This window comes from Chrysochloris asiatica, unplaced genomic scaffold, assembly GCF_000296735.1.
Source record: "Chrysochloris asiatica unplaced genomic scaffold, ChrAsi1.0 scaffold00132, whole genome shotgun sequence".
In the NCBI taxonomy this organism is placed as follows: Eukaryota; Metazoa; Chordata; class Mammalia; order Afrosoricida; family Chrysochloridae; genus Chrysochloris; species Chrysochloris asiatica.
In genome coordinates this window covers 7,397,174-7,423,398 of record NW_006408650.1, presented here as the reverse complement: position 1 = coordinate 7,423,398, position 26,225 = coordinate 7,397,174, and the positions used below count along the sequence as shown (strand labels likewise).

The 26,225-nt window shown below is 51.5% G+C and overlaps 4 protein-coding genes across 5 annotated transcripts in view; 1 reads left to right on the top strand and 3 right to left on the bottom strand.

Annotated features, from left to right (window-relative positions):
• Window positions 1–7,818, bottom strand: part of GGA3 (golgi-associated, gamma adaptin ear containing, ARF binding protein 3) — a 16,364-nt gene extending 8,546 nt beyond the window's left edge. For both annotated transcript variants that reach the window (XM_006869586.1, XM_006869587.1), the window contains exon 1: window positions 7,779–7,818. In XM_006869586.1, the coding sequence (XP_006869648.1) occupies window positions 7,779–7,818 (40 nt within the window). The remainder of the gene's footprint in view (window positions 1–7,778) is intronic.
• A 303-nt stretch (window positions 7,819–8,121) lies between these two features.
• Window positions 8,122–10,999, top strand: MRPS7 (mitochondrial ribosomal protein S7). Its single transcript, XM_006869585.1, has 5 exons — window positions 8,122–8,204; window positions 8,739–8,930; window positions 9,042–9,105; window positions 9,751–9,918; window positions 10,778–10,999. The coding sequence occupies exons 1-5, from the start codon at window positions 8,122–8,124 to the stop codon at window positions 10,997–10,999; spliced, it is 729 nt and encodes a 242-aa protein (XP_006869647.1).
• Window positions 11,000–11,713: 714 nt separating this feature from the next.
• MIF4GD (MIF4G domain containing) lies at window positions 11,714–16,472 on the bottom strand. The gene is made up of 6 exons (XM_006869584.1): window positions 16,463–16,472; window positions 13,946–14,075; window positions 12,979–13,088; window positions 12,618–12,773; window positions 12,418–12,510; window positions 11,714–12,037 (listed from the first exon to the last, which is right to left on the bottom strand). Exons 2-6 carry the CDS (start codon window positions 14,031–14,033, stop codon window positions 11,810–11,812), a joined length of 675 nt encoding a protein of 224 aa, XP_006869646.1. The 5' UTR covers window positions 14,034–14,075; window positions 16,463–16,472; the 3' UTR covers window positions 11,714–11,809.
• Window positions 16,473–18,085: 1,613 nt separating this feature from the next.
• Window positions 18,086–26,225, bottom strand: part of SLC25A19 (solute carrier family 25 (mitochondrial thiamine pyrophosphate carrier), member 19) — an 11,628-nt gene continuing 3,488 nt past the window's right edge. The window contains exons 3-6 of the mRNA XM_006869583.1: window positions 25,325–25,495; window positions 21,355–21,538; window positions 20,473–20,603; window positions 18,086–18,268 (exon numbers count right to left, since the gene is read on the bottom strand). Coding sequence (XP_006869645.1) covers window positions 18,086–18,268; window positions 20,473–20,603; window positions 21,355–21,538; window positions 25,325–25,495 — 669 coding nt within the window. The remainder of the gene's footprint in view (window positions 18,269–20,472; window positions 20,604–21,354; window positions 21,539–25,324; window positions 25,496–26,225) is intronic.

The following is a 26,225-nucleotide window of genomic DNA, read 5'->3' as shown; positions in this document are numbered from 1 at the left end:
TCTGAGGTTCCAACCCACAGCGACCCTGTATAGGGTTTCTGAGGTTCCAACCCACAGCGACCCTGTATAGGGTTTCTGAGGTTCTAACCCACAGCGACCCTGTATAGGGTTTCTGAGGTTCTAACCCATAGCAACCCTGTATAGGGTTTCTGAGGAGCGGCTGGTGAGCTGGAACTACTTTCAAACCAACCTTGTGGTCCAGCGCATTAACCTGCAGTGCCACACCAGGACTCGCTGCAGGGAACACACTCATCACGCTGCATCAAGTCGACAGCACTGGCTGAGTCTCACTGGGTACCTGACTTGTGAACCCTAGTCCTCAAGTCCAAAGGTTTTCCCCCATCAAAGACAAAGTCAAAGGTGTTCCCAGAGGTGCACTGAGGAGCTAAAACCCAGGTGCCATATGCAGTTCTCCTCATGTCTGGTTTAGGTCCTCTTTTCCCCATTCTCCCTAGAACCGGTACTGACAGAGGATGATTTCAGCTGAGGGTGGATTCAGATCCGGAGTCTGCCTCTTCTAGAATGCACGCCCAAGCTGTCTGCTAAATTTAGGGCTTCAAGAGACACGTGGGAGACTGAAGACGCACATCTTTTTGAAACACCTGCTTCTCTCAGCCGATTTACACCAGGGGCAAAAGCAAAGTGACAGAACAGGGGTCCTGGTGGAAGTTTCTGAATTCTAATGTCTCCTGACTGTTTTGTTAGCTTCCTCTTTCAGTGATCAGCCCAAACACTGCAAATCATTCGCTGGATGACCAAATTCTAACAGGGGCTCCCAGTCCCTCTGCTGGGAGCCACACTCTGAGCCACAAGAGGTCAGCAGATGCCACCTCTGGGCAAGGCAGCTGTGAGTGGCAAGGTCCTCCCGCTCTGGCTGCCAGGAGAAGACTCTAACAGTTAAATTCACAGTTAAGGAAAACAGAAGAAACGGTCCTCAATCTTGAAAGGAGAGCCAGAAGGCCTTTCTGGATGGGAAGGAGATTCCCTTAGCCTAGGGTGGCTAACTGGGAAGAAATGCCTGGCAAGCCCACACTGATTTCCAGTGCCAACTGCAGCCGCCTTCCAGGGAGGCCTCCAATCTCTGCCAGCAGGTGTTTGAAATCGTCTCAGGTTTAGTGACAAAGCCTGACTTTGTTACTAATACCTGTCATTTGAGATGCTTACCATTCTCACATAAAGAGGGAGAAAGGACACAAAGACGGGGACCATCTAAAGGAGCCATCCCATCCCCATGGCTGTGATCACTTTGAGAAATACGAGCGTACTGCTCACCACTGGAGGTGTCTTCCCAATACAGCGACACCCCCCTCCCACGTGATCGCCAGGTGCTCGGCCATACTCTTCCGAGCCTGGCTGCTTCTGAGAACATGCCCTCCTACTTCTCGAAGCCCACGTTCTTGCCCCTTGAGACCTCTTCCACCTGCAGAACACATAGGCACCGAGCCCTGCTTTTAGTGCTGCGTGGCCCCACTTCCGAGTTCTCTGCCAGCTCTCGGGTTGGTTAAGAAGACAGACCACAAGCATTCACGGGAACTGGACGAAATCTCTGGAGACAAGGTCTGAGTGACCCAATCTCTCCACTTGCCCACTGCCTCCCCACCATATGCACACACCCTCCCCCCACTCCACATGCCCCCTTCACCTGGCATGAGGTGCCACGAGGGCTGCTGCTCGGGACTCTGCTTGGATTCATGATCTCGGACAACTTTCGGGTCGGTGGATGGCCTACCTCTCCTCTGGGTCAGTGCCTCTGGCTCTCGCCCTCATTCTCAGCCTGACGCTATCACCAGGCTTGGGTTTTGTGAGTCCTCAAAAGCCTAAGGGGTGACAGAAGTAGCAGCAGCTGCCACCCCACTTTAACATGGCCAAAACATTCCAGAGAACATTCTATGTGGCCAATGGCTTAGAAATCAGCAGAGCATGAGCTGGAGAGGAGAATGAGTCAACCTTCAGTGCAAAAGCGGAGAATCTAAAGGGCGCCGTTGTGAACCCCCAAATTCTTGTAAACTACCCACAGTGACAACCAAGCACACAGACAGCCCCAAAAGGCACTGGGGGTTGGGAACACAGCTCTTCTCCTCAGGAGGTGACATTCTTCATGAGAAGTCACCGGTGCGTAAGACAAAACAGTCTATAATTGTAAGTGCGAATTTGGTACAGAAACAAGTTAGAGCTAAATGAATCACTTCTCCTTCTTGACTTCCCTATTTCTGTAAAGTGGGACCACCATTCAAGGACTCCATTTGGTCCCACCCCAAGCACCCAGGTTGAAACCCCATCCTTGGCCCCTCTTCCCTCTCCTGACCCATTTCCATCACTCCCATCTCAGGAGCTTTTTCAATCTCTCCCTTGTGTCTGCTGCCATTCCACCTCCTAACTGCTCCCTCCATCCATCCTATATAAAATTGCAGAGCGATAAGGTTACTTTTGTATGGCCCTTCTCACCATGGTCTTCTGACTCGCATCAAATGGTTGGTGGGGCTATGCAAACAAGGGGTTTTGGCCTACTAAAGAGGATTGGACAGTGGCTCACAGATCGAGATGGTAACAGTGTGTGTGCCAACTCATGGATTGAGAAGACAGAGTGCTTTCAAGCAGGAGCTTGCTGGCAGAGTTGGGTGCGTCTGGGCACTTGGCAGAGCTTGGTTCACTGACCCACAGAACTAGAGCGTTAAGCACCTCCATACCGAGGCTTACCGTGGAGTGGAATGCCCTGGGCACTTACTGATGGAGCTAAGGTGCTTTGTGACACTTGCTCTGAGGCAGACCTGCAAGCAGGCACGGCTGAGAGGAGGCAATCCTGAGTTGTAACCTGTTACTACTTCCCTGATAAAGGAGCCCTAGTGGTGCAGTCTCTCCTACTTTGGACATATTGTCCGGAGGAAACAGTCGCTGGAGAAGGATGTCATGCTGGATAAGGTGGAGGGTCAAAAAGAGGAAGACCCCCAACGAGATGGATAAACCAGGTGGCATCATTGATGGCGTCAAGTGTGGCAGCGGTAGTGAGGTTGGCCCAGGATTGGACATTGTTTCGTTCTGCTGTGCATGGGGTCGCTATGAGTCGGTTCCGACTCGATGGCACCTGACAACAACAACAAGTGGTGCAGTGGATTAGCACTGGTCAGCTGTTCAAACCCACCAGCCGCTTTGCAGAAGAATGATGAGGCTGTCTGTTTCTGTAAGGATTTACAGCCTCAAACCCCAGTCGGCAGTTCCCCTCTGTCCTACAGGGTTGGGTTAGGGTTCCCTTCCCTAATAAACACAACTGTAAATACGGTTTGTGAGTTCAGGGTCACTATGAGTCTCAATCAACTCGCAGTGGGTTTGGTTTGGGGTTGGTGTGGCTATCGCAACGAATTCTCAAACCCAGCAGAGTCAACCTGGGAAGAATGGTGTCAGATTTGGTGAAAACAATGGAGGAGGGCGGAGGAGGGAGCAGCTTTTTGGGCTGCTGATATTGATCCCCTCTCCGCCCTCCCCCCCCCCACACACACACCAAAGTTGTTGTTGTTACGTGCTGTAGAGTCAGTTCCAACTTATAGCGACCCTGTATAGGGTTTCCTTGGAGCAAATGGTGGGTCTGAACTACTGACTTTGTGGTTAGCAATCCAGTGCTTATCCTACAGTGCCACACCAGGATTCCACACCCAAAGTTAGAGGGAACTAAGACGAAGTCTGCACGCCATTTTTACAAAACGCCTCCTCCTATCACTCCTCCTAAAACACTGGTAACCACAGAAAACACTGGTAACTTCTTAGGCTAGAATATGGTCCTAACTTGGTGGTTCTATCACCCAGAAGCCTCTCTTACTGTACCCCAAACAGGACTTCTCCCTCCATACAACTCTCTGGCGTTTTCTTAGCTGATTTTTGCCACGTGCTGGACTGCAAAGTAAGATTGAACCACTGGGTTGGCAGTTCAAGCTCACCAGCAGCTCCTCAGAAATCCTATACAGGGACGCTATGGGTCAGAACCAAATCAATGGCACTTAACAACAAATCTCTAATGCTGCCGCCTTGCTGAACCTTCTGCCTTGCACTGGACACTCACTTTCCTGAACAAGCTGCCTGCATTCTGGCACTTAGAGCCATTGCCTTGTACCTTTCCCTTTTTGTTTCAGAAAACTTCATCCACTCCTGGACTACCGCCATCAAACTGAAAGCAAAGACTACTTGAACTTCTGGTCTTATAATAGCTCATATTAACAACAGCTGCAACAACAACAACAACAAAAACAACCCAGTACCATGGAGTCGATTCTGAAACCCAGTAACCTTATAGAACAGAGGAGAACTCCCTGAGGTTTTAGAGACTGTAAATGTTTATGGGAGCAGACAGCCTCATCTTTCTCCTGCATAGCAAGGGGTAGGCTTGAACCACTACCTTGCGGTTTAGCAGCCCAATGCTTAACCCACTGTGCCATCAGGGTTCCCTCCTCACTTAGCAAGTACTCATTACATATATTCACTGATGGAGTGTGGTAATTATAGGACTGTAGGGAAAGCTAAAGTCTCCAAGAGGCAGTTCCTGGGAAGGAGACCCTGAGATGGGTTAGGGCATTCCAGGTGAGGAGAACAATCCAGTGCTTATCCTGTTGGTAGACCAAGAACAACGGACTGAACAAAGATGACCTAGAGGCCACATGGGAGGAGGTAGGACATGACCGAGGCCAGATGATGGGGATAGCAGAGGGGCAGGCTTGGCAGCTGTGGAAACAACATGATGAAGCAGCTTTACAGACTTTTCTGGGGGAAGAATATGGAATGAGTTGGGGAGTGGAAAGGAGAGACTGGAAAAACTAGGCCCGACAGGGTTCTGTAATAATTCAGACAAACCAAGGGGTGACAAGGACCTAGACGAGCGCCGAGCACTGGTCTGTTCAGTGGCTACAGTGCACGCTAGTATGTCCTAAGAACTGTAAAGGTGAACAGATGTTAAGGGTAGAAGGAATCTTAACATTGCCCCAAGCTTAACTCTTTACTAGGAAAGGGTAAGCAGCTAGGCTGATCCGGTCTCTACCAGTATGATCTCATTCACCCTCAACATCTCCACTCTCCTCAAAATAGGGCCTACTTCTCTCCTACTTTAGAAGAGACCTCTAATCCCTGAATTTAATACCAGAAATCATCTTAAAACCCTGAATTGGAGCGATCCCATGAAGCCAGGGTTAAACTCGCAACAGTTTAGCCCACTTTAAAGAACACCTGCCTCCAGCATAGTGTTAGATGAGCTTAATTAGACAGTGGTGAATCTAATGCAACACTGAGAACTTAGGGGCAGAAAGCGTCCACTGACAGTGACGAAACAATACGCAGTTATTAAGAATGGTGGCACAAGGTGGAGTGGGCAACCAATGTTGCTGAATTGTTCACGTAGAAATTGTGGACACAGTCGGTTGTGAATGTTGTAACCAATAAGCAATGAAGCAACGAAATATTTATACACACACGCATGGGGGGTGGGGGGCTACAAAAAGTTTATCAGAAAATGGAAAAGAGAACTTTTCCGTGAACTTCTGAGGTCTCCTTGTGGGTATATATATATAAACCCTAAATAAACCCAGTCTGTTAAACTCATTCCTACTGCCAGTCAGTCGGTTCTGACTCCCGGTGACACTACAGAGCAAAGAACTGCCCCCTGGGGTTCCCAAAGCTGTCCTCTTTACAGAAACACATTGCCACATCTTTTCTCTGCAGAGTAACTGGTGGGTTTGAACTGCTAACCTTTCTTTCAGTGAACAGCTGAATGTTTATAATCGCTGTGCCTCTGGGATTTCTGTTAAACTCACTGTTGCTGCTAAGTGCCGTTGAGTCACTTCCGACTCAGAGCAACTCACAGCCATTCCCAGGGAATGGCTGGTGACTCTGAACCACCGACTTTGTGGCTCAAACCTTTAGGTCAAGTATTTATCCTACAGCGTCACACCAGGACTCATTATTAACTCACTTACATTACTCCACTAGTTCCTTTAACTCCTGGTTGTGGTGCTGTAGGATAAGCACTGGACTGCTAACCGTAAGGCTGGCGGTTCAAACCCACCAACCACTCCTTGGAAACCCTAGAGAGGTCACTATGAGTCAAAACCGCCTCGATATACGTAACATCTCCGTTAACACTGGTGCACTGAATCAATGATTCTGGAGTGGTTATACTCAAGTCAGCTGGCTTCGGGCGAGTTGTCTACTTTGGGGTCAGGGTGTCCTCTTTTTGTGAAATGCTGGCAATCGGACCTACTTCCTTAGGATACTCAGGAAATGAGTATCTCAGGAAGAATGGCTGAGCTTCTTAGAGAACAGTTCCACATACAGAGAAGGCTTTGTGGCCTGTCTGCCACTGTAGAGTCCGCAAATACATTGACATTTTCTCCCTTCTAGGATGATGCGCAAGGTGCTCTGGTAGCCAAGTGGTTACAAATTGGGCTGTAAACCTTAAGGTCAGCAGTTCAAAACTACCAGCTGTTCCGTGGGAGGAAGATGAGACTTTCTGCTCCTGTAAAGATTTACAGCTTCGGAAACCCAGTACAGGGTCGCTATGAGTGGGAACCGACTCCACGGCACATAACCACAACAAGAGGATGATGAGCATCCTCTCCCCCCTCTTTAAACCTAGGCTCACCTTCTGAAGGGGTCGCTAGTTTAGAAAAGGTCTGGCCATTAGAAGAAACAGCCAACGCGTCCAAGAACCTGGTGGCTCTACATAAAGATGATGCACAAGGCACTCAGCTACACATTTAACCCTGGCCAGCCTACTTGGGTTGTTGTTGTGTGTCCTTCAGTCAGCTCCTACTCATAGCCACCCGGTACAGGGTTTCCAAAACAACTGGTGGGCTTTAAACAGCCAACCTCCAGATTGAAGTTCAACTCATCTAACTTCTGTTGCTGCTAAATGCCCTGGAGTTGGTTCCCTCATAGCATTTCAGAATGGCTGGTGGGTTTGAACCGCAGACCTTGTGTTTAGCAATCCCGTGCTTATCCTACAGCGTCACACCAAGACTCCCATGTAACCTACAGGAAAGTGCATTTATGAAGCCTTCAGCAACATGCTATCTGCTAACAAGGTTAATCCAGCTTTTCTGACTGTGCCCCTGAACCCATATGTACACCGTTCCAGGCTCCTTAGTAAAGGGCTCGTTAAGATGTTCAAGAATGGGGGTGAGCACCGATTTTACCAGGCTTTGGTCACCGCAGGTAAAAAGCATTGAGCTCTGTTTCCGAGTCTACCGAGACTCACAGCTCACTTTAGAAAGTGATTCTCCCTTCATTCCGTCGGCACAAAGCGGTCACTTTTCCTCGAATACAGAATCGTAACTCTGAAGCTGCCAAGCGTGTCAGCGGGGTCAGCAGCACCCTCTCCATCCTGCAGAGTTTCGACCCAAATCTGGTGCTTTTCCCTCCGTCAGGGACTGAAGCTCAGGGGTCCCGAGTCAAAACCGGCGCGACCCCACCATCATGCTCCCCAAAGCTCCCACGCAAGGCAGCCCGGAGAACCAGTGTGTCGCGTTCCCCGAGCCTGCGACGACCCGACAGGACCCCGAGCGCCTGACGCCGCGCGCGGGAGGTGGAGGACGCACCGCAGCAAAGGGAGCGGGGACGAGCGGGGGCCAGAGCGCTAACTGGAGAAGGGGCGTGATCGCGGAATGCTAGTGAGAGGAGCGAGCGCAGGCGCGGTTGCTCAACGGCGCCGCTCTGGATCTCGGGGAAGGGCGCAGGGGTGCAGAACGGGGCGGCTCCGAGGTTCGAGGGCTCGGGGGCAAGCAGAAGCGGCCGCGGATACTCACTCAGCCAGGACTCCAAGCTCTCCCCTTCAGCCTCCGCCATATTGCAGCCGCCCGGGCCAGCCCCGCGGCCTCCAGTCTCGCGAGAGCCTGCAAGAGACGAATCGGGGTGTGGTTTGAGGGGGCCTATGAGGAACGGGCGCAGCCACCCAGGATCGCGCCGGCCTGGGAGGGCCTGGGTTTCCTTTTTTTTTTTTTTTTTTTTCCTGTGAACCTCAGAGTGAGAGACTCTAACACCCACCTAGAGTAATTAGGTGGAATACAGATTTAGGACCCTGTGGAAGTTTGTTCCCTTCTCCCGTCACTCGCTCAGGCAAGCCGAGGGCAGCCCTCTTGGCCGGCCAAGATGGCTGCCCCCTCGGTGACGGCTGTGCGAGGGTGGTCGGGCCTGGCACTGGGTATACGGGGTGTTTTCCCGCGGCTTCCAGGGTGAGCGGGCAATCGACAGCTGGGAAGCCACTTGGGTCCTCACGGAGAGGCCTAGCCGGGAAGGGCCTAGCCGGGAAGGAAGGGAGCCACAGGAAGGGCGTGCGGGGCTCTGGAGAAAGCAGTGCTCTGGGGGGGCGCTATGTCCGGGTTCCTGCCTATAACCAGCTACTTGACCTTGGGTCAATGCTGAAGGCTTAGAGACTGCTTCGGCTCGAGGGGTCGGGATCCAGGGATCTACGTGTGGCCCTGCAAGACAGCTCGGAGCTGGGATCGCCTGTGTGTTGGGAGGTGGCTAGAGCTGCCTCGGCGAGGAGCCTCATCGGAGGTTCGGGCGTCTGTCTTACCGTTTGTACTTGACAACGAGAAGATCGCTGTCTATTTGAGAGAGGCTTGGCTCGAGAGCCGGAATCAGTGTGGTTCAGGTTTAGCTAGCGGCTCCGCGACGCTCCTGTTGACGGGGTGGCAAGAATGTTTATTGTTAAGTCAGGTTTGTTCACGTGTGGAGTCAGCCTCGCCTCTGCCCCCCGTCCCCAGGCTAACCCAGGTGAGGTGGAGCCGCTACAGCCCCGAGTACCAGGATCCCCAGACCGACAAGGAGTATCACCGCAAGCCGCTGGCGGAACTGACAGAGGAGGAAAAGTATGAACGGGAACTCAGGAAGACTCAGCTCATCAAGGCTGCCTCCGCGACCAAAACAAGCTCTGTGTTTGAAGACCCGGTGGTCAGGTGAGATGAAAACCAACACTTGTGTCCTCTGGATGGGGACTCTCCCGGCACGGGAAGGGGTCTGTGCTACAGCCTTGAAAAGTTTAACATGTTGCTTTTCTCTCCTGGAAGTAAATTCACCAACATGATGATGAAAGGAGGAAACAAAGTGCTGGCCAGGAACCTCATGACACAGGTAAACAGAACCGGCTTCCTACCGTCAGCTTTGTTTGTTTCTTAGAGCTTTGTACTTGTGTTTTCAATGTAGCTTGAAAGAGACTAGATTCATACACTTATTAAAATTAGCATCTCTACATGTGTTGCACTGTGGTGGTTTATGTGTAGCTGAAAGCTATGTCACCAGCATTTCAAATTCCAGCAGGGACACCCATGGTAGACAGGTTTCAGCAGAGCTACCAGACTCAGACAGACTAGGAAGGAGGACCTGGCTGTCCGCTTCTGAAAAAATGTGGCCAGTGAAAACTATATATAACAGCAAAACATTGTCTGATACAGTGTGGCAAGATGAGCTCCTCAAATTGGAAAGCCCTTAATGCCTCAAACAGAGGAACAATTGTGGGGATGTTGCAGGACCAAGTCTCTGTGAGTCGGAACCAACTTGACAACTTCTAATAATAATATGTAATCATAATAATGAAGTCCAGCAGAGCCAGCAACTACCGCTTTCTCACCCATCACAAAACTCAGCCCACTCTTTCTGTCTTGGTCCAGAAAGAGGGAGTCACTGAGGAACTTTGTCTTGGGTGTGCTGCGGGCAGAGCTACACTTTGAAAATGTGATGATGAGAGAGCCGCAGCGTCTTTCACTGATCCCATTGCAGACCCTGGAAGCTGTGAAGAGGAAACAGTTTGAGAAGTACCATGCTGCTTCTGCGGAGGAACAGGCAACCATCGAACGCAATCCCTACACCATTTTCCACCAAGCTCTGAAAAACTGTGAGCCTGTGATCGGGCTGGTACCCATTCTCAAGGGCGGTCACTTCTACCAGGTGAGTGGCACAAATAGGGAAGGAAAGCAGAGCTGCCCATGTCCACACGTGAAACAAGATGGAGGGTCCTTAGAGGTGTGAGAGTCCCAGAGTCCGGCCAGGGTTGAGAACTCTGTAGGGTCCAGGGACTGTCTGAATCTGCTTCTCTGAATCTGAAGTATGAAAATCTCAGGCAGGAGATGAGAAGGGAAGAAAGCAAGGAAGTATCCTTATTGACCTGTTCTGGAAGCCTGCACCCCTGTTCCCCTTCTTCTGTCTAGCACCCTGTGTCCTAAACTATAAGCTTCTCGAGGTGAGGGGCCTTTATACCCTATCTCACTACGCCAGTGTTTGGCATAGCACTTGATCTAGAACAGATGCTCCGTCATTGTTTGTTGAACAGAACTGGGTGCTCTTGCCACAGCATGTTGTTGTATTTCATTGTTGTTAGGGGGTTTTCTCATCTTCCCCTTGTCAATGTAAGTTCCATGAGGGTAGAGATGTTCCCATTCATCTCTGCATCCCCAGTGTCTGGCAGAGTAGCCGGCACTAGTTGGGACCTGGCAAGCAAGCCTTGAATGGAAAGTTGTCTTTTAGGCCCAGCTAGAGGGGCTTTTCCCAACTGGCGCTTGTGTCCATGTGGCACATCTTCCACTTGGGAGGGGAAGACTTCGTACTTAGTGAGGGGTTGTGGAATGAGTGTCTCTTCTGTCTGCCACATGAAGTCAGCTAGAAAAAAGATCAGGCCTCAACTCTTCCCAGGAGCGTCAGCGGGGCTGATGCAGAGGGAACCTGTGACTGCTCCCCAGACTTCAGGGAAGGCAGGAGACCCCGTTCCTGGCAGGCCCTGGGACCAACTTGCCAGTATTGTCTCGCCCAGGTCCCTGTGCCCCTAGCCGACCGGCGTCGCCGCTTCCTGGCCATGAAGTGGATGATCACTGAGTGCCGGGAGAAGAAGCACCGGCGGACACTGTTGCCGGAGAAGCTATCGCATGAGCTGTTGCAGGCTTTCCACAACCAGGGCCCGGTGATCAAGAGGAAACATGACATGCACAAGATGGCCGAGGCCAACCGTGCCCTGGCCCACTACCGCTGGTGGTAGGAGGTGGGCTGAGGCGCCTCTGGCTCGTTGAAAGGCCCTGTGGGTTGGGGTGCCGTTCCTTTATAAGGACCTCAACAGGGATGGGGCAGCTTGTTGCTCATGAATCCTTTCTTTGAGGACTAGATGCAAAGGGGGGACATGTTGATTCACCCCCAAGAAACTCATGGCCACCCACCCTCCTCTTCTCTCTGCTTGAAGCAGACCATTGACCAATATGATAGGAAGCAGTTTTAGTAACAGAAAAGGTTTATTAGAAAATCCCCATCCTGAATGGTGTAGCACGTGATACACTACTGCCTAGCGTACTGAATCTGATGTGGAAATGAGTTTGTAGCCAAAGTGACCCTTATATAAAATTTATAAAAATCCATTTCTAATGTGACTTGTATGCTGGCCTCCGCCCTCGGCAGCCCAAAGCATTCCGCCAATGACTACGGACACCCGGTTTACAGGTGGGGAAGCTGAGGCACCAAGATAGCTGGTGCACCAATGGTTACATAGTGCAGTGGCTGTGAGGAGGTGCCCTCTGCCTGACCTAGGTGAAAGGTGCTGGGAGAGAGGAGCTGCTGGGTTTATGGGAGCAAAGCAGGAGGGAAGACCATCTGCAAGTCCAACCTGAGGAATCGAGCCTTTCCGTGTCTTCTCTGGCCCTGGGAGGGGAGGAGAGGTGTAGGACCACGGTGTGAGCACCTTAGGAGATGTTGTAAAGTCTAGAAGTCTTGTGGGAAGCAGAAGACTCCATCACCAGGTTGGGAGGTGGGTGGATAAGGGCTGGTTCTGCTGATGAAGGCCCTCTGGCTCACTGGAGGGCTAGTCGGAAACCTCGCTATAATAATAGTTCTGGGCTGCCGGGGTGGTCTTCCAGCCGGCCGCCCGGAACTCAATGATCTCCAGCAGCAACAGCTGGGCCAGGGAACTGAGGCCAGTTGGGAGCAAGAAGCCATCTCGGATCAGGACAAAGAGCTCATCCATCCGTTGCCCGTTCATCTTCTCCAGCTGCTCCCCGACTCGGTGCAGCTGCAGCACCAGGCAGTCCACCTGTGGGAGAGCGGGAGGGGAATGCAGACAGGGCCACATGCCACACTGGGCAGCCAGAGGCCATGCTCACTGAGCCCTTCAGCCTCGAGCCACACACTGAGTGCTGCCTGCATTTCAAATGAAAGAAAATGAGTTCAGGGCCTTGCTGAGATCTCTCCTTCCCCCACACTGTCTCCCACCATTCCTTCTGGGAAAGAAGGATGAGCTGGGAGCACTGGCTGCTCTTTTCTGGGTAAATTCCACACCTGGCACTGACAGGCCTGAAATGTCCCCACCAGGCCAGCACCTGCTCCCAGAAACGCTGGTGGATGGTGAGTGGGCCCTCTGAGCGGAGCCAGACTGCCCGCCTGGCCAGCCCTCGTCTGTACCAGGCCACCCACCTCCTCCTCCTTGCTCAGACTGTCAGGCTGGGCCAGCCGGAAGAGGCAGTCGTAGACAGGGTTCACCAGGGCCATCATGGGCATGTTGTTCACCTGGCAGGGGTGGGCCAGAGCACTAGGCTGAGTGACAGTGGGGCGCAGGGCAGCCTGGACCCTGGAGCACGGGCTGTCTGCCACCCAGACTGATGCTGGGGCCTCACCCTCAAGTAGTCAAAGATGTTGCAGATGATGGTGACATAGCGGACCCAGCCCTGCAGGGAGCGGGCTCGCAACTGCTCCCGGGTCTGGTATTCCTGCTGCAGTCGGTTGAGGAGGCCACGGCGGAAGACACTCTGGCCAGCTTGCGTGCTTTCTGCCTGTGAACCCGGGAGAGGCTAGTGAACAGTAGGGGCTAGTCCCATCCCAGGCATCTCCCCCCAAGAGCCCACACCTGAGGACCCACCCGCCCCCTTCTCCCTCTCTCTTGGAGGAAAATCTTGTCTACCCTGTTGGCCAGGACTCGGCCAACTCCTGGGAGACCTCCTCCTCCAAAGGGTCTCCCTTCTACCTCCTTCCCCCAACCTGGATGATGGCGTAGCAGATTCGTCCCGCTTCTTTGCTGAACACGCAGTCCTGCAGGGATTGGTCCACAATGACATTGGCTACTTTCTCCAAGTCCACAGCACCTGGATCTAGGGACAGAAAGGAGGGTTGTCTGTTCTCGGGTGGAAAGTCCAACTCAGCTTATTTGTCACACTCACCTCCTCCTGCTGCTAAAAAGGATGAGACAAGTTTACACTAAAGCACCCCATTACAGCAGGGTTCCCTTCCAGTGACTCACAATCTAAGGTCAATGCGTCTTTATTTGCATTATTGTTGCCTTTTATTATCAGTATCTTTATAAAGCCAGTCTTTGTCTTTGGGGGTTGACAATGATACAACATCAATAAAGTATGCTGCAGCATTGTATGTAGTGTGCATATGACTAAAGATGCTCCAAAAAATGGTTTTAAGTACAATTCGTAGTAGCTCGAATATGTTGAAAGTTGGGGACTACCTGCATATGCGTAAATTTAAAAAGTTTTGAAAACCAGAACATTCTAAAATTGAGCTCTAACTGAGCTTTCTGGCTGACAAAAAAAAAAAAAAATCTGGTTGGGCTATGTGGTTTCTCTTTTCCTGCACTGGCTGAGGAAGGAATTCTGTTTGTTGTACAAGGGATGCGAAACAGCAATGGGAAAAAGCTTATATGACACACACATGAACTCCGTCAGAAGTCAGCACTTCAAATGTCAGGGCTTAAAAGGAAAAACTGTTCTCGGTGTCCGTTCCCCTTCCACTGGTACTTTCTAAAAAGGGCTTTGCGATCTGAAAGTTGATTCTGTGATTCATACTCCCAAATAGTGCACCTTCATGGAACTTGTCTTCCACTTCAAGAGTTAAGAATGCTGACTCCTTAACAGGCAGAGGGAGAGGGCTGGGCAGTCTCCTGACCCCTGGACACTACTCCCACAGCTCAGGCCCTCTGGTCCTCCCTGACCCTGCTCACCTTTGAGTGCTGTCTTCAGCAGCTGCTGAGTCTCTGCATCAAAAGACTGGATTTTATATTCCTCTCTACTGGGCTCCCCCATGACCATCCAGCCCAGCAACTCTCACTGGGATGGGGCTAGTGAAGGCACCTGAGTAGAAGGCAAAGGGACGGGAGAGGCCTCAGGTGTGCAGTAGGGCCCAGGGTTCCTAGTGCTGCAGGCCCTGGGTAGAACTGGCTAGGGCTGAGGACCAACGCTCCTAGCCAACCATGACATTTGCAGGTTGGCTGAAAGCCCACCAAACTCGGTTTCTGGCGGCGACGGGGACACCAGCCAGGCACCTGCTGCTCAGCTGAGGAAACCCCAAGTGTGGGATTACACACAGAAGAAAGACAAGGGTGAAGGAGCCTACCCAACAGTCCCGGCGGGAGGCAGGGTTTATTCGCAGCTGACACTACTCTTGGTTCAGGCCCGGGCACTTAACAGGGAGGGTACCGGGAGACTTGTGCCGCCTCTAGACAGACTGGAAGTTGTCCAGTAAACCCGCCTGGAAGCTGCTGGCACAGCACGGTTCCGGGCAAAATGAGGGGCTGGGGGTCCAAGTCCCTCTCTCTAAGCCTCCCTTGGCTGCAGCTTGGGTCGTTCTCAGTCCACCGCTCCAGCCCGTGGGTACAGGAGTCTTCTCTGCCGCCCCTGAGCCCGAGATCCCACGACTGGCCAATGTCTCCTCGGGAACGGACTGGTTAAACTGGCCTGGCGAGTGGCACAAACCGTCCCAACCCATCCAAGGCTCTAACTCCTGAGCTCCACCCTGAATCCTTCCTCTTAAGGAGGGGAGTGAGAGAATGTGTCCACTGAGAGGTAGATCCCCCTGGGGTCGGCTCTCGGACTCGGTGCTTCTCTCCCCCGGATCAGAGGAGGCGAGCCTTAGGGGACTCCAGACAGAGGTAGCTCCCCCGAGCCCCGAATGCGACACCGCGCCCGCGCGTCCGGGGATCGATTGGCGGGCATGGCGCGCGTGCCCGCGGTGCAGCTGGAGCGGGTGGCGCACCTCACCGCCTCTTAGGTCATTTCCTAGCGCGGCGCGCCGGCGGGGCAAGGCGGGGCCAGACAGAGGGGGCGGGGCCAGTACCGTCTCTCGTGCGCCACCTGCTGGAGCCACGGAGCATGGGACTTGAGAAGACTGCCAGGCTGGATGTCGCGACCCCGCCACCGCCGCCCCCAGAAAGAGCTCGCTCTATCCCTGTCCTCTCCTCACCCAGTATGCCCCAAACCCGTCTGGGACCACAACGGCTCGTTGGCGCTGGACTGGACCTACTCCCCGGCCTGCATGAAACCGCAGGAGTTTAACAAGGGCACCCGTTCGTCCCCCACTCCTGGGCGCAGGTTAACAGGATCAGGAAAGGGGCGGTGGCTGGTCTGGTCTGTACTGTGCGGCGTGGGAGGAGCCTGTGGAGGGCATGGCCCAGCGGGGGTGGGGCAGAAAGGGATTGAGGGACATGGTCATTCCAGATGACTGCCATAGTCCCCACTGGCCAGGGCTGGGTGAAGTGCACTACCTTCTCCTTTGTTAAATGCCATCAAGTCGGACTCAGCGATACTGTATAAGGTTTCCGAGGAACAGCTGGTAGGTTTGAACTGCGACCATATGGTTGGAAATCCAGAGCTGATCCTGCAGCGCTGCACCAGGGGTCCAAACTCACTGTCATCCAGTGGATTCCGACTCATAGCAACCATGTGTAGGTTTCCAAGGCTATGGATCTTTAATGAGGCAGAAAGCCCTTTCAGCGGCTGTTGGGTTTGAACTGCCACCCTGTGGTTATCAGCCCAGTGCTTATCTTACTGCACCACCAGTGCTCCTTCCAAGTACTAAAGATCCTGGTAAATTGTTTAAAAATCAAGGAGGCAATTGAAGAAATTGGTCATTATGACAGTGTGCACTTGGTAGGGTGTTGGGAGAGGCCCTGAAGTTGAGTAAGCTTGGTGTGTCTTCTTGGCTAGAGTTACGAGCCTGGCTGAAGGCAAAGCTCAAGCGTTACCTGTGGGGTGTTGTGGTCTCCTTGCCTGCTGAGAGATCAGCTGTGACTTGTGGGGCACCCAGGTTAGAGAATTGCTACTTCCTCTGCTGGCTTGGATGACTCCCAGAGTCTGACCCCAGCCCTTGGCTCAAGCCAGGTAGCAGTTGCTTGTTGCTAAAATTCTTTCCCTTTTTACAAGGAGCTCCCAAAGTGATCCCTGCGTGATAGTCATGGTTTTGTGTCAACTTGATTGGGCAGGGGTTGTCCATGGGTTGGCAGCTGAGATGAAGCTCTCCTCCTGGAGACAGAATATTATCAACTCTATGATGAGGCCAGCTATGAGCAGCCTGTCAGCTGAAGGGCTGCTTCCTCCCGGATGTGGCCTGCTTCCAGAATATAGTGGACACACAAGCAAGACTTGCTCGCTCTGTGCTGGGTCTGAGGCTTGTCCTCTGACCTCCACTTCGAACCTGCTCAGTACCTGCCGATCCTGGAGTCGTCATCAGCCTGCCATCTTACCTGCAGGGCCTGCCCGCCTGCCATCTGACCTACTGATTTTGGCTTATCAGCCCTGCAGTGCAGTTGTTTCAGCCAGAAGCTTCCATCCTGACATCCAACCTGTTGTGTGAGGCATTTCCTTAATATAAACCTCTCTACATATATATATATAAGCTTCACTGGGTTTACTTCTCCAGAAAACACAGTCTTCTGGGACAGAGAACTCCCATCGGACAGCAAAAGAGACCCAGAGAGGAGAGGTGAGAAGAATACATTTTACTGCAATGGACTTTAGGGTGGAATTCCATGAAAAAAACAAACAAACCCCAGCAGCTGCCTCCGAAGTCCAAGGCCCAACCACTGAGCCCCCCTCCAGCAGCACCCCTACCCAAAAAAGGCAAGCCAAGGACAGCAGATCCTTATATATACAAGACCCACCTGGCCAGGGAGCAATAAAGAGGGGCCCAGCACCCAGGGGGCCAGGTCTAGACACCCACCTTCCTCAGCTCAGTCAGAGCAGAGGTGGGAGCAGAGCCAGACTCAGGTTCAGCTAAGCTCCTGGGTGGGACGCAGTCTATAGGCTGTGGGGAAGGAGGGGGCGAGCAAGGGTGGAAAGTGGGGCAGCTGTGTGCTGCCGTTTAATTCTCCTCTCGTGCCTCTAACCCAAGTGTCTCCCCTGTTGTCTAAATAAACAACTCTTGTGGCTCCCTATACACTGAGACAACCCCATCTTGAGCATTAACTGTACCCTCACCAGCCACGCTGGCTGGCTGGCTGGCCGACTGGCCAACCCTTTCTATCTGCTAACCCCCTCACTGAACTGCTTCAGAGTCTCAGTCCTCTTGGGTCACACAGAAACGGTCTACATGAGCTTCATGCTGAGCCAAAGAGGGGTTGCCCTGATGCCTGCTGGTCCATCTTGTGAGCTCCCACCAGCCCTAGGAGGCCCAGAACCCAGGGAAGGGGAGACAAGCATGCCCCTCTTTTCCTCTTCTCCTCCCTACTAGCATTCCCTCCACACTCCACTTGACCTTGGACTCTCCCTGCAGAACTGGCTGAGGGGTGCAGCTGTGGAGAAAACATGGAACCAGGCAGGGCAGGACCCCTAGCCTGATACTGTGATTTGTGTGGGAAAATGGAAGGGGGTAAGGTAAGGAATGTGCTTTCAGCTTAATGTCATCATATATATAATAAGCTGGGGAAAGTCACAGCCTCAGTTGTAAGAACCAGACTCCCGCAGAGTCTGACCCCAGCCCTTGGCTCAAGCCACAGCCTGTCTGGCCCCAGGAGGGTTCTCCCAGTAAGTAGGTGGCATAGGTTGAGAAGAAGGGTGGTATCTGCTTCCTTTGGGGTGAGCTGGAGAGATGAGAGACACAAGTTCTAGGGCCTTCTCTACCTTGCACTGTTGGGAGCCCACAGACCAAATTGTGTGTTCCCCTCAAGTGGCCTTAAAGGAAAAACCCCCGGCCTTCTAGTGGGATCCAAGCAGGGAGGGGATTATGGCTGGTGCCTGGTTGGAGAGCACGCAGCTCAGGAAGGCTAATTAGGAGGGATGGTTCCGGAGCCACCTCTCAGTGCAACACAATGTTGGACATGGAGTCTTCTCTTGGGAGACTTCCAGGCCACCGAGTCCCCTGAAAGCTGCTAGCTGTCTGCCTTCTTCAGGCTGTGGAACAAGCTGCAGAACAACTCATACCAGAAGAACACAAGGCCTGTGGAGAGAGCTGCCTTCAGCAGGCTGGGTGACAGGCCTTTGAAGAAGCCCTGGGATCCTTCCTCTTGCAGAACCTGCTTGGCACAGTCCAGGAGGCCCCTGTAGCTTCGTACCTGGGGAGAGAAAGGTGACTCTGTCTGAGCAGCTCTATGCCTTTGTCAACACAGTACCTGGCACAGCATAAATGAAGAAATGAATGCAAAAAATAGGCAGAATCCGTTGACCTCATTCGTTCTTTTCCACGGGGGTTCTAGTAGATATCACAGAAGTGGTGCCTGAAAGTCAGCAGCTGGACAGAGCTCCTTCCCACAGACTCTGGTTGGCTGCCCTTAAATGTTGGCTCCCAGAGCCCCGCCCACAGCTCCAGACCCTTTTCCCAGAGGGACTGAGACTCTGGGCCCCATCCCACCCTGCCCCACACCAGGGCAGTAGACCTGCATCTGGCTGTTGTTACTCCCTGACCTGACCAATGCCCCAACCTCCAACCTGGCCTCTCTGCCTCCAGTTTCATCTTCTCCAGTGACCACACGGTGCTAGGACCTGAGGCCCCCAGGCTAAGCCCACTCATGCCGAGACCCCCTCTAAACTCTCCAGTGACTCGCAGCGATGATGACAGCAACATCATTAAGAAGTGAGTCCAAGCGCCTGGCATACAAGGTATTCCACCACCTGACCTCAGCCTTCCTTCAGGCCAAACTGGACCACACTGCCCCCCAACCTCTGTCCTGGTTCTGTCTCACCCGCCAAATCCAAAGGTCCCTTCAGAACCAGGTGGTAAATGGAAAAAAGAGGTCACAAAGCCTCCTCGACAGTGTCATCCCATTTTCGTTACGAAATGTTCATGCCTGTTTCTGTGTTTATGTGGACCTTTCTTCTTGTCTATCTGAACTTTCTAAACCTTTCTACAAAGAAAATGTGTTATTTTTGTTAAATAAATAAATACAACTACGCATTAACTATCTCTTTTTCTGACATTTTGCATTGACAACAATCTATTACCCAACTATTGTGCACATTAAAGACCTGTCTGGCAGTAATTGGCTGTGATGGGTAAGGTTATGTGTCAGCTTGGCTGGGCCATGATTCATGGTTGTTTGACAGTCATGTGATGATGTAATCCAAAGTTATATGATGACGTAACCAACCTCCATTTTTGCATAAGTCCAATTTTCGCATAACCTGGTCTTCGGACCCTAACCATTTATGGAAGGAGCGGGCGTATAAATCCTGTTCTCTCTTATCCCTAGGTGAGGCAGCATGCTCTGTCCCCCGCTGCCTTTGTCCTCTGGCACCTGTGGGCTTTCATGGCTTCACCCTGTATCTCAGGTTCTGGAGGAAGGGGAGTGTATCACTGTCCACACTGCGCCTCCCCCTCCCCCATCACCACCGGTACCACTGTGGCCTTTTATGGAAGCATGGCTCCCAAAGGAAAATCCAGTTTGCGAAGATCTGACCACACTGTGCAGGCAGTTCCTATTAACACTATCAAACTACCTACCACAGGGTTGCTCTGAATGGCAAACCCTTCTAGCTAAAATATAAACGCTCACGCTTAATTAATTTCCCCATCCCAGAAACGCAGAGCATAAGTGAAGAAGCCCGTGCACCAGTGTTGATTCTTTCTCCATAGTCCTTGGGATTTTGGGGACTTCTGTTATGTGCATATTTTCTACATATTCTATGACCCAAATGGGACTTAGAGGAATTGATGCATTCAGGTTATGGTGTTGGAGGAGAATATTGAAGGTACCATGGGCTGCCAAAAGAACCAACAGATCTGTGTTGGAAGAAGTGCAGCCAGAGTGCTCCTTGGAGGTCAGGATGGCCAAACATCGTCTCTCATGCTTCGAACATATTGTCAGGAGGGACCAGTAGCTGGAGAAGGATATCATGGTTGGTAAGGTAGAGGGCCAGAGAAAAAGAGGAAGACCCCCAGCGAGATGGATTGGCCAAGTAACAACATGAATGGATTCAATCAAGCATGGCAACAATTGTGAGGTTGGCCCAGGACCGAGCAGTGTTTTGTTCTGCTGTGCATAGGGTCGCTATGAGTCAGTAACGACTTGATGGCACCAAACATCAACAATTGAACTTTGTGCTTTTTAAGAGCAGAGACTGGAGTCCCCCCACCCACCCACCCTCCCCAGGCTCTTAACACAGTACCCAGTGAACACACGGCAGCTGCATGAGGCTTTCCCATGTGTTTGGGGGGGAACTCAGGGACAGGCTGGGGAGAAGGGGAAAGAGCTGACCCTCAGTTCCTCCATGTGTCCAGTGAGGAGTAAGGATCAGAGCTGTCTATTATGGGATGACTCACCTGACCAAAGGCAGTTCGGGCCTGCTCAAACCCTCCAACCTGCAGCCGCTTCTTGAAGAGATCCAGAGGGTATGTAAGAGTCTTGCTGATGACTCCGGCTCCACTGCCGCAGACCAGGTTTTTAAGGTTCCCTGAACCAAAGAAACATTAGAACTGAAAGCTTGTCTCTGACAGACAATGTAGAACTATCAGGTCTTACTCTCCAGCACAAAACAGAACCCACAAGCATCCTCTGACCTCAGAGAGGGACTGACCTCAGCCAGGGATAGACCTCTGGCTGCTGAGTTGATTTTGAGTCAGAGTGACCCAGTAGGACAGGACAGAACTGCCCTGGAGGGTGTCTAAGGCAGTGATGTTCATGGAGACAGACTGCTACAGCTTCCTCCAGTGGAGGGGCTGGTGGGTTTGAACTGCCAACCTTTTGGTTAGCAGTGAAACATCTAACCACTGCAGAAAGAGACACACATACACACATACACACACACAAGAATGATGATGGGCTGCAGGTGTTATTGCTGGAGGCAGTCAGGGACGGCAGGTTCAAGGTTGGAGAAGAACTGGGTGCCCATCCCTTTCCCATCCACTCAAAGTTTAAAAGCAAAAATGAAAACAGGCAATTTGCAGGCTGGACCTCTGAAAGACATGAAAACCGTGACCACTGGCTGCAAATGAATGCTGGTAATGCCAGTGAGGGGTGTGGGCAGGCCTGGGAAAACCAAGGCATCTGCAAGCTGCTGGATCTGTTTATCTGGCTGTAGTAGAGCCAGACACAGGAGATGAGGACGGGGGTGGCTATCTCCTGACGGGGAGATGCCTTACGTGACTCAGAGATGTTCGTGTTTAGGAATGGTCAGAGGTCCTTTCATCTAGGGTCTGTCTCACCATTTGTCGTTCCTTCGGCCGGCACGGCCCATTCATACACATGCTTCAAGGAGCTGTAAAAGGAGAACTGGAAGCCAGCGTAGGGGAAGATGGCGATCAAGGTGGGGTTCAAGCCCTTGTAGAAAACTAAGGGGCCTTCAGTCCTGTACATGGTCACCATGGCGTCTCGGAGGGTTTTATAGACCTGGACACACACATACAACTCGAGTGAGTGTGTGCAGCAGTGTTACCCTAGACCTGGCCCACGGCGTGGCTCAAACTAACAGGAACGTTACTTCCCCAACCAAGAGGCGAGTCAAAGAAAATGCTGGACAAAAAGTTCAAAGGTCGGGTTTTCTAGCAGCTCCCCTTCCAGGAATTTGCAGAATGCATATACCCATGTGCCCAAGCATCTGAAGATGGTCAGTTTGGAGGTGGCTGGTTACAAAAATCATGGTATACCCACTCAAAAGTATGTAGTGTGGCTGTCTAAACAGGATGGTGCATCCTAGATGACTAACACACAATGGTGGTGGTGGTGGTGTGCAGTTGAGTCTGTTCGGACTCATAGCGACCCTGTATAAGGTTCCCGAGGCTACAATTCTATACGGGAGCAGAAAGCCTCAAATTTCTCCTGAGGAGCAGCCGGTGGATTTGAACTGCTGACTTGCGGTTAGCAGCCCAAGGTGTAACCCACTTTGCCACCAGTCCCCCAACTATGTTTTTAAACAGAAAGAGAAATATGCCGAAGAGTGGGCCTGATGCTTGTGGAGGAAACAAAGGCATCACCTGCATAGTGCATGTAGATACAGAAATCATCTCCCAAGAATATACAGTGATCCACAGAGGAAGAGAGGGTGCTCGGGGGCCTGGGTGGAGGGCGGTTCACTAGTTACCATTTTATGCTGGTTCGAGTCTTGTCATGTGCATATACAGTAAAACCTATGAAAGCCGGCACCTGTGTAAGGCAGAAAGCACAAGGCAGCGCAGTCCCTGTGGCATGCCGACTCCCGTAGCTTTCACTGTATATGACCTTTCTTAGACTCTCAGCACGCCACCTCTCTGTAAGAAGGGCAGAGGCTTTTTCTTTGTAGCCTTCTGTTAAACACACAGAATTTGAAATGAACCAGACAGGCTCTGACTCAGCCCAGATGAGGGTGCAGGCGAGGCAATGCACTGAAATGGGGGGACAAGGAGAACCCTGCCCTTTGGCTTCTAGACGTGGGCAGCCACACTGAAGGACTTGGCCTTGGGGACACCTATGAAGGTCCAGGCCTAAGGAAAGTCACCAAACAACTAGCCTGTCCACACCCAGAGATTCTCCTCTGCTTCTCTGTGTCTCCCTCTTAACATGGGGCTGGCAGCCAAGGGTGCCCAAATAGCTGAGGAAAGCCTTCATAAAACACCGATTCCAAATTGCCATAAGAACAGAGGAAGCAGATGGTGCCCAGTTATCATTACTGGTCGATCTGATCAGCTCTTGTACCTCCTCATTTCTTCCATTTGGTTTAACATCTCTATGCTGGAGAGCAAGTTTCAGTGTCTCTTCTGACATCCATTTTGATCTTTTCCTTCTGTCTTGTCTCCTGAATGACTTTTTGCTTTCTTCCTGTATGATGTTCTTGATGTCATCCCACAACTCTTGTGGTCTTCGGTCTTTAGTGTCTAATGTATCAAATCTGTTCTTCAGATGATCTCTAAATTCTGGTGGGAGATATTCAACGTCATATTTTGGCTCTCGGGAACTTGCTTTCATTTTCTTCAGCTTCAATCTGAATTTGCATATGAGAAGTTGATGGTCTGTTCCACAGTCTGCCCCAGGCTTTGTTTTGGCTGCTGATATGGAGCTTTTCCACCGTCTCTTTCCATACATGTAGTCAGTTTGATTTCTGTGTATTCCATCGGGTGAGATCTGTATTCTTACAGAGTTGTTGTTGTTAAGTGTCGTTGAGTTGATTCCGACCCAGAGCGACCCTGTATAGGGTTTCCGAGGAGCCACTGGTGAGCTTGAACCTCTGACCTTGCAGTTCAAACAGCTTTGCAGTCTGAAGCGTTAGCCCACAACGCCACAATAGATCCTGGTATATCCAAACAATGGACTCTCCTGGTGTGGCACTTGTAGGATCAGTGCTGGACTGTGAAGCAAAGGGTCAGCAATTCAAACCTGCCAGCTGCTCCTCAGAAACCCTATATAGGGCCGTGGTATGGGTTGGAACCAACTTGAGGGCACTTAACAACAACAATAACATCCATAAAATAGGACACTACTCCGCACACTAGAGGAAGGGACTACTTACAGGCACAACCACAGGGAGGAATCCCAAGTATGCTACGTGAAAGATGCCCAGCTCAAAAGACTGCAAGCAGTACGATCCCATCAACATGACACTGCATGAGACAGTACCATGAAGTCAGAAAGCAGAGACTGGCGCTGGCGCGACAAGCGTCCTACAAAGAGGCAGGAGGCCAGTATGGAAAGTGAGCTTTGATTTTGTAAACAGGCCTCTCCCTTCACTTACACCCACTGACCATTTCCATACATTCCAGAATCTAGAATCTAACATCTCAGCTGTCTAAGAAAAAAGGTAAAAAGCTCCTATTCTCTTTCCTCAAGACTTTCGTCGCTTTTCTCTTCCTGTAGACTTTAATAAAGGCTTGAAAGTCAGTTAAGAGGATTATAGCAGCGCTCAGAGAGGGAAAAGATAGAGGACTGTCACCTGCCACCTTTTCTTCCTCCCCAGAGGCCACCAGGCTGCTGATGTCTGTCTGTCCTTTCTCTAACCATCCTTCTCCCTCGGTCACTCTGCCCTGTATCCGGTTCACCAGCAGAGCTGCCATTCCCAAACTCTAATTTTCTACTGAGTTATACAAAGCAGTTATGCTCTAAGCCCATCTCCCCACTTGTTTGTCCTTTACTTCCAGACTGTTCCCTGAGTACTTTGCCCTTCTCAAAGAAAAAAATTCAACAGGATGTCTCCTCAACCAAACAAAAGGATGGCCACCACACCCAGGATCTCCACCCTAAGCTACACTAAAAACTGGAAAAACTGAAACAAGGATTATTCTGAACTGCTTCTGGTTCCAGACCCAATTGTTAAGCAGAGTCCTTTCCCACCAACAGTATCTCAAAGCAAAAGGAAGACAGTAGAAAATTGGAGAACATCAAGGTCAACTGGCATAAAACATAGTCCCCTCACCCAAAGACAACGTTCTATAGCCTACTACCTATGCTGAGGAGCCAGGCGCTCTGGTAGCGTAGTGGTTACGAATTGGGCTGCTAACCTCAGGGTCAGGAGTTCGAAACTACCAGCTGCTCCACGGGAGAAAAATAAGGCTTTCTGCTCCTGTAAAGATTTACAGCCTCAGAAACCCTGTGCAGGGTCACTGAGGGACCAGTGGTGTCTTAAAAGATCATGAATGATCTTCTAAGGTGCAACAATTGGTCTCTCCCAGTCTGGAGCCAAAAAGAGTGAGAAAAACCAAAGATACACGGAATCCCCGAGCCCCAAGGACTAATGGCCTACTTGAACCCCAGCCTCTGCGACCCTGAGTCCAGAAGAACTAGATGGTGCCCAGCTACCACTGCTGACCACTCTGAAAGGGATCACAGTCAGTTCAGGCACCAGAGATTACTGTGGGGAGGGAGGTCTTCAGGCGTGAATCCGTAGCTTTCAGCTCAATTATCCATTCCCTCCAAGCCATTCTTTGTGGAAAGCTGATCCTAAGTCTCCTGTTCCCAGCTGCCTTCCCCGCCCTGGCCCTGCTGCGTGCTGTTTATTCTGTTTCACACCTGTCCTTCTGGCTCCCACTGAGCTGTGCGCTCCTACACCTCATGTGGTGCAGAGTCCACACTCACAGGGTCTATAGACCAGCCATGTGGTGAACTGGAAACCCAAGGCTCTCCCAGCTTTGTTTTCACTAAGGAAAAAGCATCCCGACACCTGTAGCACCTGCCACTGTTCCCTCCCCTCCCTGGTAGCTAGCCACTCACCCTGGGCTCACCCTGAGCTGCAAAGCGAGTGCGCAGGACATCGACGGGGTGCACGGCGAGGGTGGCCGCACAGGCAGACAGGCCGCCACACATGAAGTGCACTGAGAAATCCCGGGCGTCGTATAAGGTGGCTCTGTGCACCAGCTCTGTCAGCAGTTCAAATGACAGAAACTGTAAGAGTGAGCGAGAGTCAGGGTCAGCCCGGACGGTGAGGCTGTGACCGTCCACGCACTGGTAAAGCGGGGCCCGGGCACAGGGTGAGGAAACATTCTGCTTGTCCAGGGACAGGAGAGAAAATTCATGTACAACTCTGAACAAGGAGGGATGAGAGGCCCTCTGATGCCAAATCCTCACAGGGGTAAAGAATTAGGGTGGTGATTGGTGGTTGTGTGCAACTGAGTTGGTTTCGATTCATAGCGACCCAGCATAGGGTTTCTGAGGCTGTAAATGTTTATAAAAGCAGAAAGCCTCATCTTTCTCTCGTGGAGAGACTGATACATTTAAACTGCTGACTTTGTGGCTAGCAGGTCAGCTCGTAATCCACTATGCTACCAAGGCTCCTTTAAAGAATTATTGTTGTTGTTGTCAGGTGCCATCGAGTCAGAACCGACTCATAGCGACCCCATGCACAGCAGAACCAAACAATGTCCGATCCTGGGCCAACCACACTACCGCTGCCCCACTTGACGCCATCAATGATTCCACCTGGCCAATCCATCTCTTTGTGGGTCTTCCTCTTTTTCTCTGAACCTCCATCTTACCAAGCATGATATCCTTCTCCAGTGACTGTTCCCTCCTGACAATATGACCAAAGTATAAGAGACGAAGTTTAGCCATTTTGACCTCCAAGGAGCACTCTGGCTGCACTTTTCCAAAACAGATCTATTGGTTCTTTTGGCAG